This window comes from Hordeum vulgare, chromosome 4H (genome assembly GCF_904849725.1).
Source record: "Hordeum vulgare subsp. vulgare chromosome 4H, MorexV3_pseudomolecules_assembly, whole genome shotgun sequence".
NCBI lineage: Eukaryota > Viridiplantae > Streptophyta > Magnoliopsida > Poales > Poaceae > Hordeum > Hordeum vulgare.
In genome coordinates this window covers 525,426,398-525,449,658 of record NC_058521.1, presented here as the reverse complement: position 1 = coordinate 525,449,658, position 23,261 = coordinate 525,426,398, and the positions used below count along the sequence as shown (strand labels likewise).

The 23,261-nt window shown below is 43.8% G+C and overlaps 2 protein-coding genes across 2 annotated transcripts; one reads left to right on the top strand and one right to left on the bottom strand.

Moving 5' to 3' along the window:
• Positions 1-14,351: 14,351 nt before the first annotated feature.
• Positions 14,352-20,436, top strand: LOC123449267 (two-component response regulator ORR21-like). The gene is made up of 6 exons (XM_045126414.1): positions 14,352-14,743; positions 16,702-16,854; positions 16,967-17,365; positions 17,562-17,638; positions 18,589-19,910; positions 20,286-20,436. Exons 1-5 carry the CDS (start codon positions 14,617-14,619, stop codon positions 19,885-19,887), a joined length of 2,055 nt encoding a protein of 684 aa, XP_044982349.1. The 5' UTR covers positions 14,352-14,616; the 3' UTR covers positions 19,888-19,910; positions 20,286-20,436.
• LOC123449268 lies at positions 20,333-22,741 on the bottom strand. Its single transcript, XM_045126415.1, has 3 exons — positions 22,170-22,741; positions 21,345-22,072; positions 20,333-21,261 (listed from the first exon to the last, which is right to left on the bottom strand). The coding sequence occupies exons 1-3, from the start codon at positions 22,491-22,493 to the stop codon at positions 20,862-20,864; spliced, it is 1,452 nt and encodes a 483-aa protein (XP_044982350.1). The 5' UTR covers positions 22,494-22,741; the 3' UTR covers positions 20,333-20,861.
• Positions 22,742-23,261: the final 520 nt, after the last annotated feature.

Here is a 23,261-nt window from a genome sequence, read left to right as displayed (position 1 = left end):
CATTTTGCTGAGGGGTGTAAGGTGCGGAGTACTGATGTTCAATTCCCTCATCACTAAGAAATTCTTCTAGGGTGTAATTCTTGAACTCGGAGCCATTATCACTTCTTATTGCCTTGATGTCCTTGTCCAACTTCCGCTGGACTTGTTTGGCAAAATCAATGAAGGTGATCTTCGTATCGTCCTTGTACTTGAGAAAGAATACCCATGTGTATCTTGAGTAATCATCAACAATGACTAGGCCATACTTTTTCCCTCCAAGGCTTGCCCATGAAGGAGGCCCAAACAGATCCACATGAAGGAGCTCTAACGGCCTTGAAGTGGATACAATGTTCTTGGGTGGATGTTTTGATTGATGTTGTTTCCCAGCTATGCATGCACTGCACACGATCTTTCTTAAAAGATACATTTGTTAGTCCAAGGATGTGATTGCCGTTTAAGAGATTTTGAAGATTTCTCATGCCGACATGGGCGAGCCGGCGATGCCACAACCATCCCATGTCGGCCTTGGCCATTAGACAAGTTGTATGGAACGTGCTCTCTTTCGAGAAATCAACCGTGTAAAGGTTGCCATCCAACTCTCCAACAAAGGCCACTTCGAGAGTTTCTCTCTTAAAGACTTTCACATCCGTTAGTCCGAATAATGTGTCATAACCAACGGAAGCCAATTGGCGAACTGAAAGTAAATGATATTGAAGAGATTGGACAAGCATGACATTTGCAAGAGACATGTCATTAGTGATTGCCACCTTGCCCAACCCAATTACCTGCCCTTTCGACCCTCCACCAAATACAATGCTCATGTATGGTCGAATGGCTTGCATGAAGTCATAGAGCAAGTTACTATCTCTGGTCATATGATTGGTGCATCCACTATCGATCACCCATTTGGCTCCTCCAGAGAAAACAACATGTAACGAATTAAGACTTGGTCTGAGGTGCCCATTTCGTCATGGGGCCTCTCACATTAGTTACAAGAGTCTTAGGGACCCAAATAGCATAAGATCGGAATGCATTACGGGGACCAACGAATTTAGCATAAACCTCTCCTTCCTTTGATTTGCGAAGTACATAGGATGGAAGCATGAATTCAGTTGTCTTGTTGAGAGTAGGCAAACCCCTAGTGGCCGACCCACTCACAACCTTACCTTTCTCCTTGTGTCCCTCCCGTACAAATATTTCTTTAAGCGGAGTGGTACACTTGAGAGGAGATGCACTTTTCTTGGCGGTGCTTGGATTGAACCCAAGCCCTTCCTTGGCAAAGCCTCCATTGTGTTGACTTAAGATCTCATTGAGAGTCTTTTGTCCTTGTGCACATGTCATGAGACCTCTATCTAGCTGTGCCTTTAGTGAACAGTTTTCCTCAAGGATAGATGTCAGTTCACTACTAGAGTTAGTAGTGCAGGTATCAACATTAATAATAGGTGAGGAGTAAGCCTTAGCTAAAGTGTCAAGATAAGTAACCTTGAGTGCCTCAAAGCTCTTTGTAAGAACAGTGAGTTTCTCTTCCTTGTCTTTGAGAGACAAGGATAGATGCCCACAGTCCTTAGAAAGGGAAGCATGAGAGTTCACTAGTCGGTTTTTATCATTTAGTAACTCTTTGCACACAAATTCAGCCTTTTTTAAGGAGGCAAGATCGTTAGCATGTTTATCAAGGTTTTCACCAACTTTTGAGCATAATGCATCATTTTGTGCTTCCTCATACATGACTTTCTGCTCAAGGATTTCATTTCTTTCCTTCTCCTCAGTGATGAGGGTTTCTAGTTCCTTGATGGTCTTGGTGTGCTTACTCACCATTTCCATAAGTATACGAAACATAGTGAGCTTCTTTCCTTTAAGAGAGCACATAAATTTGTTTATTTTGGCAAACATGGGATGATCTAAGTCATTATCCTCATAGTGATCTTCCGCATCAAGATACTCATCAGGTGAGGTAGAAACTAGACTGAAAGAGTTTAACCGTGGAGTTACCTTAACCTTATCATGGGAGCTTTGGTCTTCCTCATCTCCCATGGCAGTCTTTGCCATCAAACACTTGTGGGCGTTGCCCTTGTAGTCTTTCATATAGTTGTAGTGAACAACATCACCACTTTTGTTGACTAGCCTCAAGGTGTTTTGGGTATCCTGAGCTACTCCGGCAACCTCACCAACGTCTTCTGGATCTGATTCTTCTTGTGCAACCATTGCTCTTCCATCTATTCTCTTGAGCTTGGAGTCCATAGGGTTTGGCAACTTCTTCTTTACAAAGGTCTTCGGAAACCTTGGTTTATCTTCTCTCTTCTCATAAGGGCAGTCATTGGAGAAGTGGTTGGTTTCCTCACAGTTGTAGCATTTCCTTACTTTCTTCTTTGGGAATCTTCCCTTGAACTTTCCTGCACTGAACTTCTTTAAAAAGAGAGCAATGTCCTCATACGATGGTCTTTCATCAGAGTCAACATCATCACCATCTTCGCAGTCATCATCACCCTCTTCTTCTTCACTTTCTTCTTCATCACATTCATGCTTGGCTTTCAAAGCAAGATTGATCTTTGATGTTGAAGTGCCATGCATGGCAAGGTGCTTTGTTGCATTTGCCTTTGACTCTTCAAATAATTGGAAAGTGGATATGATGTCATCTGGAGTCATTTCTTTGAACCCATGGTGCTGCCTCATGTCCCATACCATTTGATGGTGGTACGGAGCAAGAGCATGAAGTAACTTGTCCACGAGAAATCTCTTGGTCAGATTGAAACCATCTTGCGTCTTGTCACAGTCACAGGACTCAATGTCTGCGGCGAGAGTCATGAGCCGTTCTAGCAGTTGCTTGGCAGATTCACCCTTTTCCATACAGAAATTCTGTAATTGCCCCTTGGCAATTTCACATTGAGCAAGCCGAAGAGTGGAGGTACCGGTCTTGGTCCTTATAATGCTATCCCACAGTTCCTTGGCACTTGTGATGTGAATGTAAGGTCTCCGTTGCTTGTCATTCATTCCTTTTCTTATGCACATGATCGCAGTGTCATTAAGATGCTTGTCATAAGTTTCTCTGGGAATGAGGCACCTTGGATCTACAGGATTGTACACATGCTCGAGGATGTCCAACATCTCATCATTGGCGTACCTAAGATGATCCTCCATACCAACTCTCCACAAAGCAAAATCGGAATTGTCATCAAGCAAGTAGATTTTCCTCCAGGATTGTACTTAGGTTTCTCAACTTGAGATCTAGCATAAAGCCATGGAACACTGGTTGGGTTCCTCTCCGGAGGTTGTTGGCCAAATGAAGAACCGTGCACATGTGGCCCTGAGGCCCTCGGGGACGTGGCTGTCCCCGTGGTTAATGATGCCAGTCTTAGTTGGACCAAGGCCTCAAGAGAAGCATCATGCTCCTCTTTTTGCTTGGCAAGGGCCCGTTCCAGGTCCTTAGAGGTGAAGGACTTGACTTCCGTGGAAGTCCCGTCCCTCTCCACTTGAGCTACAGTAGTGGGAATCCCGTCCATCTCGCTCTAGGGCGGTTAAGCCACAAGAATAGAGCACGAGGCTCTGATACCAATTGAAAAGGATCGAGATGGACCTAGAGGGGGGGGTGAATAGGTACAGTTCCAAATTTTAATAATTACTTAGCAATATTAGGCAAAGGTGCGGAATATGAGCGTAGGCCTAATAATAGCAAAGTCAAGGAGTAAGCTATTTAGAGTGAAGTAAGGCAACCGGTAAACAATAATCAAATACAAGTACGTAATAAGGATTAACACAAGTAGAGAGTTAGGGTTAGGAATAACCGAAACTCCAAGAGAGACGAGGATGTATCCCGATGTTCACTTCCTTGGAGGGAAGCTACGTCACTGTTAGAGGGGCGGATGTTACCACGAAGGCACACCAACGCCACGAAGGCTCACCCTATTCTCCCTTTGAGATAACTCCACGAAGGCATTTCTCAACCACTAGTGGTAAGCCTTGAGGTGGCTTCCTAACCTTCACAAACTTTCCGGGGGAAATCACAATGGTTTGATTCCTCTCCGAAGACTCCTACCACATAGGAGTCTCCAACCTCCAAGAGTAACAAGATCACGGGGATTTCTCAAAACTTGCTCAAATCACAAATCACTTTGGAGGAGAGGAGGAGAAAGAGACGATCTATCTTTTGATTGGAACAACACTCAAAGGGACTCACAAATGCTCTTGGGATCTAAGATTGGGTGTAGACAAGAGTGAGTGAGAAGAAAGGTGTTCTTGTATGTGTTCTAGCTGTGTTGGACACCCTCTCACGAAGTGGGAGGGGGTATATATAGTGGGGAGAGTAAAACAGCCGTTGGGGACACTTTAAGTCACACAGGGGTCGGACATCCGGCAGTTCACGGATGTCTGGGCGTCCACAAGGAGTCGGACGTCCGACAGGGGTCGGTCGTCCGAGGGCTGTAAATATATCTCGAACCACTGTGAAGTTGAACAGGGACTGGACGTCCGGAGAAGGCTGGAAGTCCGAGTTATTCGACTCAAACTTCTCTGGTGCAAGATTCCGGATTTCCGAAAGGGGACGGACGTCCGGCCCTCGGACGTCCGGAGGGAGCCGGAAGTCCGAGTAAAATGGTTGTGGTCTCTCTGGTATATGATTCTGGATTTCCGAAGCAGGTCGGACGTCCGACCCTCGGACGTCCAGAGGAGGCCGGATGTCCGAGGCATTAGTTCTGTTTTGAGATAAGAGCAGAGTAGTGAAGATGTGGTATGAGCAGAAAAGTAGAGATGTAGTATGAGCAAATTCATCGCAAAACCTGTGATCCCCTCTTAATAGTGCGGGATCCCTATACTCAAGAATAGTAAATTTAAAGGATAGTCTACATCATCTTTTCTCAATCCCTAGCCTTCTTGACATATAAGTCCCGATCTTCTCAGACCACCTTGGCACATAATTCTCAATCTACTAAAGTACTTGCCATCCTGAGATACACTCAACAAATAGGATTAGTTTCCTATGTATGTGTTGTCATTAACACCAAAAGTCAATTAGGGGCATGACTGCACTTTCAACGGTTCGAGGGACGTGAAGACGTCCCACTACATCAACCGCGTTTCTTAACGCTTCCCGCTGTGCGATCTACAAGGGTACATAGATCTAATCTCCACTCGTAGATGGACACCACCATGATAGGTCTTCGTGTGCGTAGGAATTTTTTTGTTTCCCATGCAACGTTCCCCAACAAGTTTCCCGGCACAATCGCTCCACCGGAGAGCAAAAGTGCTCGTGCCAGGTTCCGCCACGAGACAATGGCTCTTCGTCGCAAAAGTATTCCTCTTATTATTTTTTCTAGGTCAAAACCCTTCATATAGGATAAGATGGGCACCGGAGGCCGCATGTGGGACCCACAAGGCATCAGGGCGTGCCCAGGGGTGGTTGTGCCCTGTTGCTTTGTGGGCGGGCAGTGGGCCCCCTCTGTTACTTCTTTGCTCTAAGAATTCTAATATATTCCATAAAAATCCTTTGTGAAGTTTGAGGTCATTTGGAGTCCAGAAAATTTCCAGCTTTTCCATAGCCTTTAGGCCCAGAATTCCAGTTTCCGGTGATTTCCCTCATTGTGTAAACCTAGTAAAATAAGAGAGAAAGGTATAAAGATTGCATCATAAAAAGAAGTAATGCTTGAAAACATTATAAATATCAATAGGAAATCATGATGCAAAATGGATCTATCACGACGACCAAATGGGCGGCGGAGGGCATCTATGCAATGCTCATGACCATGCACATCCAACAAAGTAAACATGGAAAGTTGGGGTGGCCGGAAACATTGCCGATGTTGACCTTTGTAATTGCCGAAGGCCGTGTGAGCTCAGGATCAGGGCTATGGTGGTCGTGGCGATGCATTCTTGGCACCTACAACATCTACGCGCTTGCGTGAGTCTCCTGGACATGCATGACCCGTGGGTCACTCGAGCATCGCCAACGTCGAGGTTTTGCAGTGATACATCTCCAATGTATCTATAATTTTTTATTGTTCCATGATGATATATTATCATTCGAGGATACTTTTTGGGTATTTATTTACCAATTTATATTATTTTTGAGCACTAACCTATTGACCCAGTGCCCAATGCTAGTTGCTATTTTCTACATGTTTTTCACTTTTCAAGTTTTCAATACTAAATGAAGTCCAATTGACCTGAAACTTTTTGGAGTTTTTTCTGGACCAAAAGAAGACCAATGAGCATCGGAAGAAGGTTGGAGGCCACCCGAGGGCCCCACAAGCTAACACGTCGTGGCCTGGGGGGCGCCCTTGTGGCTTGTGGGCCCCTCCAGGCTCTCTCGACTCTGTCTCTGAAATATAAATTCTCATATATCCTAAAAGCCCCTAAAAAAGTATTGAAACACTTTTTATGCCGCTGCAAGTCTCTGTTCCGACGAGAGGCCATCTCGAGCTTCGCTCCAGCACCTCGCAACAGGGGAATCGATCACGGAGGGCCTCTTCATCAACCTTGTTTCCCTCACTATGATGTGTGAGTAGTTCAGTACAGTCCTACGGGTCCATAGCTAGTACCTAGATGGAAATCTGTCTCTCTCTCTCTCTCTCTCTCTTGATCTTCAATGCAATGATCATTTCATCTTCACTTTGATCCATATGATGTAATCCTTTTGTGCGATGTTTTTGTTGGGATCCGATGAATTGTGGGTTTACGTTCAAATTATTCATGATAAATATTTGAGTCTTCTCTGAATACTAATATGATTATTATGTGCATGATTATGATAGCTTCGTAATTCTCTCCGATCTATTGAAATAGTTTGGCCAACTAGATTGATATTTGTTCGGTGGGAGAGGTGCATTGTAGTAGGTTCAACCAGGCGAATCTATGTATCCCAGTGACAGAAGGGGACAAGAGTTGCATCTTTGTGTTGTTGCAACTAAGGATAACACAATGGGGTTTATTCATATCACTTGAGTTTACTTTTTCTACATCATGTCATCGTTCTCCATGCATTACTGTGTTTTACTTCATACTCTAGATGCATGCTCGATAGCGGTTGATGAGTGGAGTAATAGTAATAGGTGCAGGCATGAGTCAGCCTATTTGTTTATGGATGTGATGCCTATATACACATGATCATTGTCGTGAATATCGCATAATTATCTTCTTTTCTATCAATTGCCCAACAGTAATTTGTTTGCCCACTGTATATTGTTTTCATGAGAAGTGCCATTAGGGAAAACTATGTCCCCTGGGTCTATTCATCATATATTTACAAAAACTTCAATACCTTGCTAACATTTACTTGTTTTAATTTTATTTTGCATTTTACAATCATCTAAAACTATCTACACACCTCACTTGCTTGTAAATAACGAGACCAAGGGGATTGACAACCCTCTTGCCCGCGCTGGGTGCAAGTTGTTTGTTCTTTTGTGTGCTGCCTTTGAAGTCGGTTGTGGTTGATATTACTATTGGTTCGATAAACCTTGTGTTCATAACTTAGGGAAATACTAACCTACATTGTGTTGAGATAACCCGTTCCTCTTCACAGAAAACCCAACGTAGATCACAAGTATGAGGAAGGATTTATGGAGTCGTTGCTAGGGAATATCATCACCACTACCAAGTAAGTTCACACAAATTTTTATTCACTTGTTCCTCTTTTTATTTGCTGGTATATTTAGTTTGTCTCATAAAAAATAAAAAATATATTTATCTTTGCTTGTTACTAGTTTTCTTGTTTGAAGTCATGGCTAGTTCTTCCTTTGTTTGCGTTACTCCCAATAATGATTTTGTTAATTTTAAACAAAGGGTAGGAGAAAGTTTGAAAGTTGCACGGTACAAGATTTTCTACTCTCAAAATAAAGCAACTAATAAGCTATCCACCACTACCTTGCTTCATAATTTTTTATGTTGGTGTGACAACTTGGTATAGGTTTGTCCTTGACACCATCGCTGGTGTGAACTTCTTAATGTGTCACACTTTGGATGCCTATAATGCCATTGAAAATCTTATTGGAACACCACCCATTATCATTAACGAAACCAATTTAACCTTGGAACATGTCATGCAAAGGCTTGATTATATTGAAATAAAAATGATTACTAATGAACCAATTGAGGAGTTAGATAAAAGCTTCATAATGATATCACTCAACTTGGGTCATGTGTAGGAATGACTTTGAAAACTCTAAAGGAAAAGGATACTATTACTGATGAGAGTGTAGAACAAGGTTTGAGTATAATTTATAAAATGGAGGAGGTGATTGACAAAGTGGGTTCCGCCTTCACACCATCTAAAACTAATGCTAGTACCTGTCGAAACAAAAGTCCCAAGTTCATATACATTCCTAAGAGCATTAGTACACCTCCTACCAAAAGAAACGAAGATCTCGAAACGATTAATATTCACCCCAACTTTATAAACCTTATAAAAGATCCTATTCTCAAGCCTCCTATTGTTCCTATTATCCATGGTTGTGTTATTAAGGAGCTTGATGTCAAAGATGACAACACTTGAAACTATGCAATATGCCTAGCTAGGCGCGTAAAACAATAGCGCTTGTTGGGAGGCAACCCAATAGTTATCTTTTTTTTATTTTACTTTATGTTTGTTTGTGGTAACATGATTATTGCCTCTGTAGTGACTGTGTTTTTATGTTCTAATTAGTGTTTGTGCCAAGTAAAGCCTTTGGGATGATTTGTATGATGAGTAGAATTGATACGGTGCAAAAACAGAAACTTTGACATCCAGCACAGAATTTCTATGATTTTACTGGAACTTATTTTTAATCTTAATTTTTTTAAAAGTATTTATATACCAATTCCTCAGATCTTCCTAATGTTTCAGAACTTTTGGAGTTATAGAAGTATAGGTTCATTACAGATTACTACAGACTATTATGTTTTAGTGAGATTCTGTTTTTTGCTTGCATAGTCTGCTTGTTTTGATGATGCTATGCATTGTATCGGGGGGGTATAAGCCATGGAGAAGTTAGAATACAGTACCTTATGCTAAAATAAAATAAAATAAGAATCAACTTACTACAGTACCTAAAAGTATTTGATAAGTTGCTTATACTAACGATCTCACGAAGTTTTGTTGAGTTTTATGTGATTGAAGTTTTCAAGTTTTGGGTATTATCCCAATTGACAAAGGAATGAGGAGAAGCAAAAGCCTAAGATTGGGGATTCCCAAGGCACCACAAGGTAATATTCTAGGAATACTCAAGCATCTAAGCTTGGGGATGCCCCGGAAGGCATCCCCTCTTTCGTCTCAATCCATCGGTATGCCACTTGGAGCTACATTTTTATTCATCACATGATATGAGTTTTGCTTGGAGCGTCGTTTGCTTTTGTTTACTTTTACTTTTAGTTTGCCACAATCATTGTTTTCTGGACACACCTATTTGAGAGAGACACACCATCATCGTAATTTCTTAGAATATTCTATGTGCTTCACTTATATCTTTTAAGCTTAGTAGTTGCTCTAGTACTTCACTTATATATTTTTGAGCATGTTGGCATGTAGATTTTATAGAAATATTATGCTCTCGTTCTTCACTTATATTTTTTCTTGAGAGTTAAATAAATAGTGACGGTAATTTGCATGGGTCATAAGACTAGACCAAACATAACACGTGTTCAATGAGTGATAATTAAAACCATCATGTAGCACATATGAAGAAATTATGGCTTAATGATATTCATGTGGTGATATAAAAAAGGTGTGAGTGCATTATTATTAATTTAGAGAGGTGTCAATATTAAGAGATGTTAATTTCTTGTTCGTCTAAAACTTAAAAGGGCCTGGTGATGATGTGTGAGCATGTCTATTCCTCGTTGAAATCCTAGTATTGTTTCGAGTCAGAGTCACGCCATGGTTACTTCCTCCCAACCCTCTCCCTCGGGTCATGCGAGTGGTACTTTGATTTGTGATAAAACTAATAAAACTTTGCAATAAGTATATGATTTCCTCATGACTAATGTGATGCCATGTACATACGCAATCACACCTCCTCATATTTGCTAGCCTCTTCGGTATCGTGCATTGCCCATTCTCACTTCGAGGATCGGTGCAACTTTCGTTCGTGCATCCAAACCCTATTACATGACACACTCTATTGCACATAAGCCTTATCATATCTTCCTCAAAACAGACACCATACCTACCTATCATGGAATTTCCATAGCCATTCCGAGATATTTTGCCATGCAAATTTCATTGTCACTTCCCATGACTAGTTTGCTCATCATCATATTGCTTTACATGATCATATGCACATCTTGGTACACTGCGAGAGGCATTCATACAGAGTCATATCATCCTATCAGTCTTCATATTGAGTTGTAAGCAAATAAAAGTGTGATGATCATTTTTAGTAGAGCATTGTCCCAATGAGGAAATAAAAACGGGGGAGGCCAAATGATCCCACCATAAAAAATGAATGAGAGAAAATGAGGTAAGGGACTTTGCTACTATCCTTTACCACACTTGTGCCTCAAAGTGGCACCTTGTTCTTCATATAGAGAGTCTCATGTTATACCATTCATATGCTAGTGGGAATCACTTTTTCATAAACTTGGCTTGTATATTCCGATGAAGCGCTTCCTCAAATGCCCGAGGTCCTCATGAGCAAGCAAGTTGGATGCACACCCCACTTAGCTTCAGTTGAACATTCATACACTTATAGCTCTAGTGCATCATTTGCATGGAAATCCCTACTCCTTGCATCAATATCTATCGACGAGCATCTCCATAGCCCGTTGATACACCTTGTTGATGTGTGACTATATTCTCCATTTTTATCCGTTTGATACCTACCATCATATTCTATTCCACCTATATGTTATGTCCAATGGTTCACTCATGTATTGCGTGAAGAATAAAAAGTTGATGCATATTGAAAGAGTACGATCCAATTGCCCGACTTGGCCACCGTGATGCTTGACATTTGTATTAATGTGGTGAAGATAGAGCCATGCCTTGGTAATATAATAAGATGAATGGGGGTAAAAAAATCTTTGAGGATCTTACACTTTGAAAGATTAATGATTTTGTTGCTTATACTTATAAGTATTTCTATGTTAATGTTTGTTAATTCATCGGTTCTCAGTGAGCATACATGCATAAGGTTACATAATGGGTAGCATGTCACATCAAAAATTCTGTTTTTTATCATTTACCTACTCGAGGACGAGCAGGAATTAAGCTTGGGGATGTTTGATACGTCTCTGACCTATCTATAATTTTTGATTGTTCCATGCCGATATATTATCATTCTAGGATACTTTTTGGGTATTTATTTACCAATTTATATTATTTTTAGCACTAACCTATTGACCCAGTGCCCAGTGCTAGTTGCTGTTTTTTGCATGTTTTTCACTTTTCAAGTTTCCAATACCAAATGAAGTCCAATTGACCTGAAACATTTTAGAAGTTTATTCTCGACCAAAAGAAGACCAATGAGCATCAGAAGAAGGCTGGAGGCCACCCGAGGGCCCCACAAGCCAACACGGCGCGCCCTCGGGCGCCCTGATGGCTTGTGGGCCCCTCGGGCTTCTCCCGACTCCGTTTTTTGGCTTATAAATTCTCATATATCCTAAAACCCCTAAAGGCAGTCCCGAAACACTTTTTAGACCGCCACAAGTCTCTGTTCCAATGGGTCAGCAAGATGCAGACGACGACGGGGAGCTTATCCCCGTTGTCGCGCTGGAGAGGGGAAGCAACAAAGTTGCCATTGGCATGGGGCGCACGTGCGGGCGCCATGGCCAACTTCTCCTGTGTCTTCTCGTAGGAGGAAGAAGACACCCCTACCCTTGGCGGGCTGGGCGAGTAAGTGGATTGCGTCAGGTAAGTCATCTCTCTCTCTCTCTCTCCGTGTGTGTGTGTGTGTGTGTTTTTCCATATTCTTTTCTATTTTCTACAATTTGTTTGAATTTGGTTTTCAAACCAAACTATTTTCGTTGCTTCTAAAAAATATATTGTTATCCAAATGAACAGAGCCCCATAAAAAGTTCCAAAATTGTTGGAGTTATAAAAATATTTATAGGAATTTCTAACCCCAATTCAAATACATTATGGGTTAATTCAAAAATCCAGAATGTCCTAGAAATATGTGCATTATTTTTTGCAAAGGCTTTCACCTATTTAAAAAATCATGAACTTTTTTGAAGGGCGGTTTGGATTCATTGAAAAAGATTTTATTTGCACCTAGTTGAATTTCATTTGGTGCTAGGGTTTATCAATCCCCATGTCAAATCCATTTGAAATTTAAACATGCTACACGGATGAGGATGAAACTATTTACAATAAAATTCTAGGGTTGTGACATGCATGTTTGTCTGATGACGTCAACAATGACATAAAACATGTCATGGCGATGTCACTTGACTTCGAGAGGCTAAAAATGAATAGTTGACAAGTAACACACTCCCTTACCCTCTCTCCCGAGTGATGGGAAGAAGGAAGGGGCTTCAGACAATTAACTTGACACCACCAATACCCGAGACAACTAGACTTCATGATTTGGTGACAAGATGGGAATGAGGCTAGGAAGACATCAATGGACGTAATTGTTGGAGGGGTATAGGCAGTCGCAACCTTTGCAAGACCTAGGTTTGGCCATGATGAAGAGTCTTTGCTAGTGTAATTAGAATACCATTGTCCCTCCTCTAGACGAGGAGGCAATGGTAAGGGTAATACACTCACGTCCTCTCCCTCGAGGGGGAGGGGGGGTGCTTGAGACACTTGACGTTTTTTCAAAAAATCATTCTATCTTTAATAATACGTAGCAGAATAGAAAGATTCAAATAAGTAGCAAAATTATAACTAGGTCCATGGACCACCTATCGACGACTACAAGTACTGGAATGAGCCAAAGGTGTGTCATCGACATCTTTCCTCCCTCAATGGAGCCAAAAAAAACTCGTTGTAGTTGTCAGTTGGGAAATCATTGTGCCAAGGCCCCAAAGGGCCAGTGCACACGGACAACAACAATCGCGAAAGAAAAAAACATAAATCAAAAGGACCATACCTGCAATCACACTAATAACCACGAGCATTGATAAAATCCAGACAGATCTGCTGAAGACCAATGTTGACCAGTATCCGTACAAATTCTTTAGAGACCAACATCGACTACCCATATAGGTTTGTCGGAAACACACCTCCATAGGCCCCTTCAAACGCTAGGGCCACCGCCAGCACAGGGATGGGGCAGGAAGGACATTATTCTGACTCCGGGGCAACATTGCCACCTCACAGGTCCGACTGAAACACAATAACTGCCTCGCAAACTAGCCACCAATCGTAGGAGAGGACCACATGTAGTGAAGAGGGCCCTAGACAAAGTTTAAACCCAAGCGTGTCCTACTGGCTGGAATAAAGGACGACGGCCACATGACTCAAGAGCCCTAGTCACGAGAAATAACCCCAACCTACTATTACAAGTTATAACTACCTTACCGTTAGATTCACATCATCTCTCCTTCACATGGTGCCGGCAAGGACAATTGAGGAGAGGGGAGACCAACGATGTGACAAGGAAGGCGGAGGCACACACATATGTTGTTTTCAAATACTTGATTTACACCACCACTAATATACATGAAAGCTGGATCTTTGATTTGGTGGTAACATGAGGAGGCTAGAAAGACGCCGATGAACATAAGTAGCCGAGGGAAAGAGCCAATGGCATCCTTTGTAAGACATAGGTTCTTGCTAGTTGAACTATAGCCTTTTGTGTGAGGCTTCAAAGCAAATCGATTGACGGAGTTGAGACAATTGCATGGAGTCACCATGCGCTAACCCGACGAGTGAAAGGAGATGGAGTGGCTAGCAGAAAAAAAAAAGAAGAAATAGCAAGGAGGACCGTTTACGTTAAGTGGATGCAGCTCGGAGAGCTACGCGAGTTGTTTGGTTTTTTATGGCCAGCAAAAAGGACCGCTATGTGAGACCGTGAGGTGAGTTGTATAGTCCTTTAGGGCAATATATATTCCCCCTTCTTAGGAAATTCATGTCCACGTTTCAAATCCAGCCAACATTAACAGCCGTTACACAGTACACCACGTCCAGGCAAAGGAAAGAAAGTTAATCAATTCCATCTGGCGGAAAGGCGTAAACGGGGAAGGAAATCATAGAATTATGGAAGGAAATCAGTGGAAAATCAATACAACCTGTTTTTAAAAGGAGGCGCCCGGTAGCCGCCAGCTAAGCGCGCACGCAGCCATCCATCCCACGCAGGCGGGCAGGAGAAGAGAAGGGAAAGAAAAAAAGACAGCCGCCGCAAGTGGAAAGCGCAGCAGCGGGGGGAAGGGAAGAGAGAGAGCGGCCCGCGGAATCATTAACTCCTAATCGCTGCCCCCCTGACAGAATTTAATCCCGAAATCTCGTAATTTATTTACTTTGCTCTACTAATCACGCTTAGCGATTTAGTCTCCCCCCTCCCCTCCCCTCCCTTCCCTTCTCCTCTGCAGCCCACCACCTCTTCTTCCTCCTCCCTGCGCTGCTGCTCCCTCCCTTTCCCCCACGGTCCTCCCGCCGCCCGAATCCGCGGCTCCGCAGCCGGAGCCCGAGCACGCCGCGCGCACGAAGCCGGATCTGCGGCCGCGATGGAGGCGATTGGCGCGTGATTCTCCGAGGGAGGCGGGGCTGCTGGTGAGGCTTTCGCCGGCGTGATGGCGCCGCCGGAGGAGGCCGGCGGCGGGGACCAGTTCCCGGTGGGGATGAAGGTGCTAGTCGTCGACGACGACCAGACGTGCCTCGCCGTGCTCAAGAGGATGCTCATCCAGTGCCGCTACGACGGTGAGCCCCGCGCCCCATCCTCTCCTTCCCATCTCGCTTGCTGTGATGCGCCGGTGTGGCGTTGCTCTGGTGCCCGCCCGATTGGTTGCCCACGTAGGAAGGTCTGGCGGTCTAGAGGCTCCGTTGCTTCCTAGCTTGTTTTGGTCTGTCCATAGTTGGAAGCTCATGCTTATTAGGAGTTTGATTCGCGCTTTCCGTGTTTCTAGGGGATTCTCGACGGTCTTGTAATCCTCCGTTTTCGAGAAATTCTCAGCAGTTTTATCTGTTTGAGGAGTGGATTTCTGACATGTGTTTGATTAAGGACTGGTAGTTGCGTTGGAGATCTGACTGGATTCCTTCTGTGGGAAGAATCCGAGCAGGCTCATGTCTGTTGTTGCTGATTGCTAATTTGCAATGCTTAGTCCATTTGCAGGAGTGTTAGGATTAGATTCTGGTGATTCACGCTAGTTTCCAGTTATTGTAATGCTGCGTCTATTTATTTGTGCAGCCGTAATGTTGTTTCTCTTATTCACTGCATATATGGGCTGATATGTATCCCTCGCCTATAGTTTCTACTCTGGGCGCAAATGCCCAGACGCGTACATAGGGAAATAGTGTAAGAAGAGAACCAGGCTCCTCATTGTGTTGTATTGTTATTACTGCTGTTGCTTAATTTTCCTATTCCGTGCATAGTGTACTTACTAGGCATTCATGTGGATGGGTAGCTTTTGCCCTGGGAAGCTTGAAGGTTACAACCTTTGGAGGTTGTACCCCCTGAACCACAGTAAGTGTGCTATGAATGCTAGTTTAGTACAAATCTAATATGCGGCGAGGGGACATGTCTGTCTCCATTTTCTGGACATACTGTTCGAGAAAATTAACATTAGAAGCTGCTGGACTCGATTGTCTTATCTGATGTTACTCCAGTTGAATGATTTTTCCACTTACCCTTTCCAAAGGTCAGCCCAGCATCCTTGACACACGTGGCGACGCCATGTGCTTGCTTGTGTCGCAACTAAACAAGGTGTTGGATTTGATTGTCTTATCCAATGTTGCTACAATTGAATGATGTTTCCTACTATAAATATAAATGTAAATGCTAGGTAGTTGGTACCGTTTCGGAAGTCAGTTCAGCATCCTTAGCGGCTTGACACGTGGCACCACCATTTGCTCGCTCGTGTTGTAATTGGACAAGGTGTGCATGGTTTGTCCATGATGGGAACCACGCTTGCATGGCTTGCGCTATTTCCTTTATCTTCTGGGTGCATGAGTGTATGTGTTTATTTCTCTAATAAAGTTGGTATTGCTTTTCAACCGCACGTCAAATAATGATCCGCATTCCCTGCAGCAAGATCTTCAAATGTAGACTCACTTGTACATATTTCAGTAAAATCTGTGGTCCTGCCTTCTGCGCCGATTTAGTGCAGTTGGTAGTGAGCATTACATCTCATGTCGTCTTTGATGAATGAGTGCTCTAATGTATGCCCCCTTTCAATATCTATAAAAAAGTTGAACGGCCAAAGGCCCGTGACTCCACGGAGCTTGTAGCGGCTGTGACGTTTTTTATTTGGCAAGGTTTACTTTGGGTAATGACTGCACAACAAATATCCACCGTGTTCCATGTAAAGACAAAACCTGAAGTAAGCAGAGACAAAAGAAAGGCCAGTGGAAAAACGCGTGGGAACCTGAAAATGAATCTCCTAATGTCTCAGGACAATGCATGCGTCATGTGGTAGAAGCACCCTCTGGTTGGCTGCCTGGAGGACGCTCTTTCCCGAGGGCTCCCAAATATAAAACAGGGCAGGTCAAAACATTTTGCACACCCACGAATATATCGAAACATTCTGTCTGGATATACATGACTTATTCATTCAATTGATGCATTGTACTGTCACTGCCATCCGGTGTAATGTTGCTCTATCGAATATATGTTACTGTATTTTATTCTGCTCCATCATATAACCCTTTCTTTTGTGCAGCTACAACTTGTTCTCAGGCTACGAGAGCATTAGCTATGCTGCGAGAGAACAGGGGTGCTTTTGATGTTATAATTAGTGACGTTCACATGCCTGATATGAATGGGTTCAGGTTACTTGAACTTGTAGGCCTTGAGATGGACCTTCCTGTTATTAGTAAGTAAATTTTACTGTGTCCAGCGTTTGAGAAAAAAATTCTACTATCTCCTATTCAGTATGTTAGCTCGTGAATGGGATGCAATACTAAAGCTTGTTGATGACATTTCAGTGATGTCTGCTGATTCAAGGACAGATCTAGTAATGAAAGGGATAAAACATGGAGCATGTGATTATTTGATTAAACCTGTCAGGATGGAAGAGTTAAAAAACATCTGGCAACATGTTGTGAGGAAAAAGTTTGGTGGAAACAAGGAGCATGAGCATTCAGGTAGCCTAGATGATACCGATCGGAACAGACCGACCAATAATGATAATGAGTATGCTTCCTCTGCAAATGATGGAGCTGAGGATAGTTGGAAATCTCAGAAAAAGAAACGGGATAAAGAAGAGGATGACAGTGAATTGGAAAGTGGCGATCCTTCTAATAATTCGAAGAAACCAAGAGTTGTTTGGTCAGTTGAGCTCCATCAACAATTTGTAAATGCAGTTAATCACCTCGGGATAGACAGTAAGATTCTGTTACCTGCTTTAGTACTTATTTTATCAACATTGGTGTTTATTAGTACATTATTGTAAGTAGGATAATAAGTCCTTTCTATATTGGTTTTATCGAGCTAGTGTGGTTACTGTCGAACACCTATGATTTAGAAGTATGCCAAATCTCTCCACTTTTGTGTCTCAGCTTATTTTTAATTTTTGTACAGAAGCTGTTCCCAAGAAAATTTTGGAGTTAATGAATGTCCCTGGTTTAACTAGGGAAAACGTTGCCAGCCATTTGCAGGTTTGATTATTGTCTTCAATCTTGCTACCTTTTTAGTATCCTTAATGAGATGATGTATTGAACTTATGTTTACTGGTGACATCTCCATTTTACTGTTTTCCATGCTCTTAGTAATTGTGTACATTTTACACCTTAGTATCCCTAGCTCGAAGAATCCTCTCTAGCTTAGTTAGCAATATGAATTAAGGGCTTTCTGTTAGAATTAGTTTTGATTTTCAGAAAATTATGCTTTAGTGACTACAGTGCAGCTCTTTTTTTTTTGCTATAAATGCAATTGCCTCAAGTTGTAGATTTTAACTGAAAAAATAGTGAGAACATGAATGAATGCTTTTTAATATTTTTGTAGATGTATGACAAGAAAAAATCCCTATTTTTAATGGTATGATCCTGACATGCTAGTTATCTCCTTTGTGCATTTTCAAACTTGAAGATAGATTCCATTAGTTCCAACAGGTTATACTGCCTGATGTCTTTTGAGCCCAAAACTATCCTTATTACCTCCAGATTCATCATATAATCCTTCCATATCACACATAAGTGACATTTTGGACATGCCTTCAGTCATACTTTTAAACCTTTGACTACAAATATAATTTTAATTATTCCCTTTGAAAATTTGAAAAATCATATTTCTAGAGTTCTCTCAAAAAATATTTTTTGAATACTCCCTCCGTCCCAAAATTCTTGTCTAAGAATTATCTATATTTTTAGATAAACCTAAGACAAGAATTTTGGGACGGAGGGAGTACTATGTTTGTAATTCTTGTACATATGCTGTATTCTAAATCAGTGGTTAAAGTTGCATCTTGAAGACCGCGCCAGCTGCGAGGGAATAGCAGTTATAATTTGGTTTTTGCGAAGCACTATGCTGAGTTGATTTCTTGTGGTAACTTTATGTCAGTTATACATGATAATCATATTGAAAGGAATGCATTTTTTTCTATTTGCAGAAATTCAGATTGTATCTGAAAAGGATAGCTCAGCATCACGCAGGAATGGGCAATCCATATGGTGTGCCTGCTTCTAGTGCTCAAGTGGCCTCCTTGGGAGGACTAGATTTTCAAGCTTTGGCTGCTTCAGGTCAAATCCCTCCTCAAGCCCTCGCAGCTTTGCAGGATGAGCTCCTAGGGCGACCTACGAACAACTTGGTGTTGCCTGGAAGGGACCAGTCATCTTTACGACTTGCTGCAGTCAAAGGAAATAAGCCCCATGGAGAGCAAATAGCATTTGGGCAGCCGATATACAAGGTTCAGAATAATTCATATGCGGCATTACCCCAAAACAGCCCTGCAGTTGGAAGAATGCCTTCTTTTTCAGCTTGGCCCAATAACAAACTTGGTATGGCAGATTCAATGAGCGCACTGGGTAATGTGAATAATTCTCAGAATAGCAATATAGGTTTGCACGAATTGCAACAGCAGCCAGATACCATGCTGTCAGGAACCCTCCACACTCTAGATGTCAAACCTTCTGGCATAGTTATGCCATCTCAGTCATTAAATACTTTCCCAGCTAGCGAGGGTCTCTCTCCTAATCAAAATCCCTTGATTGTACCCTCTCAATCGTCAGGTTATCTGACAGGCATTCCTCCATCCATGAAGCCTGAACTTGTTCTCCCAACTTCTCAGTCATCAAACAATCTATTAGGTGGGATTGATCTGATTAACCAAGCTTCAACCAGTCAGCCTTTCATTAGTAGCCACGGAGGAAATCTTTCTGGTCTCATGAACCGCAACTCAAATGTGATACCATCACAAGGAATAAGTAACTTTCAAACTGGTAATACTCCGTATCTGGTTAATCAGAATTCGATGGGAATGGGCTCTAAACCACCCGGTGTCCTAAAGACTGAGAGCACTGACTCTCTTAACCAAAGCTATGGTTATGTCAACCATATGGATTCCGGCTTGCTGTCTTCTCAGTCAAAAAATGCACAATTTGGTTTTCTGCAGAGTCCAAATGATGTCACAGGTGGCTGGTCTTCTTTGCAAAATATGGATTGCTTTAGAAATACTGTTGGGCCAAGTCAGCCAGTGTCCAGTTCGTCTAGCTTTCATAGTTCTAATGCAGCCCTTGGGAAATTGCCTGATCAAGGACGAGGAAAAAACCTTGGATTTGTTGGGAAGGGTACTTGCATCCCAAACCGCTTTGCAGTGGATGAGATCGAATCTCCAACTAACAGCTTGAGTCACAGCATTGGAAGCAGTGGAGACATCCCTGACATGTTTGGGTTTAGTGGACAGATGTGAAGGCTTCTTGGATTTGTAAGTAGGTAAGCATCATTTCGTAGTCAACTTTGTCGTAATAGTCATGGTACTGTTTCTTTTGGACAAGAATAGATTTCGTCAGCTTTCAAGCTTGCAACACCTTGTTTTCCCGTCCTTTTGAACTTTTGATGCATTGATTTATTTGTTGTGTATTTGTATTGATCCTATTTATTTCACTTGGTAGCTCTTGCGGCAACCTTTACTTCACATACTGTTCAAGCTAATCTAGCCGTATCCTATTGGAGATCCTCGTGAATTATGCTCATTAAATTTTATTGATTATCTTTTCTTGCCTGCTGCAAGAGCAACATGTGTTCACTTTAGATTAAAATGAATAATTGAAAGACCTGTTTTCTTACACAATTGTTTACTTTGTGCAGGGTAATCACTGGAAACAATTTAGTGGTTTGATGAATGGTTGCTCTTATTTTTCATTTCATCTTCTTTTTTTCTCTGTAATTGGTTTATAAAGGGAATAATTTATGTGACAGCATGTCGAATCTTGGTTTATAGAAAGTTGTTGGTTTTAAATAACTTTGAATTATTTGGTCCCATCTGACGCAGCTCCTTGGCCTAGTTAACTTTGCGTGTTCCTTTAGTCGCAGCTAGCATTTTTTTTTGTGTAATATATTTTCTGCTCATCTAACTCGTAAGCCGCTTTTGATACTGGAGATCAGGGAGGCTATATATTATTTGGTACATATTTAGTTTTTAGTTTAGAGGATTTATTAAGAATTGCATCTGAGATCTTGTCTTGAATATAAATGGCTGTAAAGCCTGTAAATTGCCTTCCTGAGCGAACCTAAAAAATATACTCCCTTCGTCCGGAATTATTTGTCGTAAAAAATGAAAAAAATGGATGTCAACTAATATATACGTCATTTCTCCTACAAGTATTTCTGGACAGAAGCGTATACATTTTTGTCCATGTAGCCAAACCTGTCTTAGATATGTTGCTAGTCACTTCTGACAAGCAATGCCTGGTTTAAGCTATCAACTCCAGTAGCAGTAGTACTACAAGTAGCATTTTCACAGTCCTCTTCTCCTCGCGCAACCAGAGCTGCCTTCTGCGCGCGCTGTCTGTCTGCTGGATACGTGCAGTAGAGCAAGGAGTAGATGCTGCAGCAGACGGCCATCGGCACGGCCATCTCCGCGAAGACTGCCTTCGCCAGCGCGGCGGCGTTCTCCCGTTCGGTCTTCCCGGTGGCGCCGGACGCCGGCTTGTATCCGAAAACCCGCTCCGCCAGGATGCCCACCACGGCTGGCGCAAACGACGCGAAGATCGTCTCGAAGAACCTGTCCAGCGCGTACACCGTCGTCCTCGCCTTCTCCGGCACGATCTCTGCCAATATAGGGCTGCAAAGGGACGTCAGTCGGTAAGCAGCAGTGCATGCAAGCACAGAAATTATGAACGGTCGTGCACCACCATCATCACTCACTTGTTGGTGGCCGGTGGGCACCAGGGCATGACGAAGCCCAGGACGGCGAAGGCGGTGGCGTACGCGGCCCCGGCCGAGGGGTCGATGGGCAGCGCGAGCAGCAGGACGGCGGCGACCGGGACGGTCGACGCCGTGCTCACCTGCGCCAGCGCGACCCTGCCGGCGTTCGGGAACCGCCGCGCCATGGGGTCGCCGACGAACCCGGCGAACAGCGAGCCGAGCGCCCCGGCCAGCTGGTTGAGGTTGATGATGGCGCTGGTCTCCCAGTGCGTGAACCCCACGAGCTCCAGCCACATGGCGGCGAAGGTGAGCGCCGTCCACGGCACCGACCCGGCCACCCCCTGCGCCACCAGGATCTGGAACGTCGGCACCCGCACCACGTCCTTGGCCTCCATGATGAGTTCCCTAGCCACAGAGACCGTGCTCTTCTCGGACGTGCTGGGCGGACGCGGGTCCGAGGCGAGGAACCACGTCGAGACGGCGAGCGCGACACTGAGGAGCGCGAGTATGTGGAATGCCAGGCGCCAGCCGGGGACGCCGAGGAAGGTGGTGGGCGCGAGCAGCACGCCGAGCGTGCCCCCCGCCATGGCGCCCAGCCGGCTCGCCATCCCTAACCACCCAAACACCGAGCCGCGCGTCGTGTCGTCGCTGTAGTCGGCCGCCAGGGAGGACAACGCCGGCAACACCAGCGCCAGGCCAACGCCGTTAAACCCTCTCGCGATCCCCATCTGTCAAAAGCAAGGAGCAGTGCGTCCCAATTTTTAGCTCTAGTTGGCACCGTCACAAGTATGGATTCAAGTAGTAGCAAGCATGCTGACGGCTGACCTGGAGAAAAGTGCCCGAGGCGCCGACGAGCATGGTGGCGACGGCCCAGAGGAAGGCCCCCGCGGCCACGACGCGCGCGCGGTCGTGGCGCGCCGCGGCGCACGCCGCCAGCGGGTAGCACACGGCCTGGACGAGCGCGCGGCACAGCGCGAGGGAGCCCAGCGCGGCCGGGGACGCGCCCAGCTCGGCGCCCACCTCCCTGTACACGGCCGGCAGCAGCGCCTCGTCCGCGCGCTCCAGCAGCGACGCCGCCGTCACCAGCGCCAGCGTCCATTGCCTCCGCCGCCGCTGCACCGACGTGTCGGTGCTCGTGCTCACCACCATTCCTCACTTGGATCCTCTTCGCCTTGGCCGCTCCGGGAGTTCACAAGGAAAAGCCCCATAAATAAGGATCGCCCTCCAGTGAGTCTCGACGGAGATCAACAGAAAGTCGCCGATAATTTGATTTCGTTGATCGGTGGCGCCGCATGTTCCATTGGTTCGGTGCACTGCATCCGCACTCTTCTTGCATGGCATTGTACTAAATGTACATAACCGCACGTTTCTCTTCTTCTTCTGCTGCTAGTAGATGATTATTAAAGCATCTTCAACAGAAACCCACTTATACGCCTTAAAAAAATATACAACATTAAAATGATGTTTTTAACGCGTTGGACGACGTTTGCTCAAACAGACGCGTGATATCACAACGCTCAATCCAACGTCTCATTTGCAGCAGTTCAGAGTTTACAACACGCGTTAACGGGCGCATCAAATAAACAACACGCGATACCATTTTGCTCCACGCGTTGGATTGAGTATACCGCGCGTGTGATTTTTACGTGGCTGCTGGAGCGTCTAAATCGAGTCCGCACACGTTAAAACCAGCTCCTTTACAGCGCGCTGCTTGTATAGAGCGTCTGCTAAAGATGTTCTTACATGCTTCCTCCATAAAAAATTATAAAAATATTTAAATCAATATTATAATGATCTAAATACTTTATATTTCTTATATAAAAATGTTTAAATCAATATGTTAATGACCTAAAAGTTTTTATATTTCATTACAGAGGGAGCAGCTACGAACGCGCGAGGTGTGTTCAACGTTAGTTT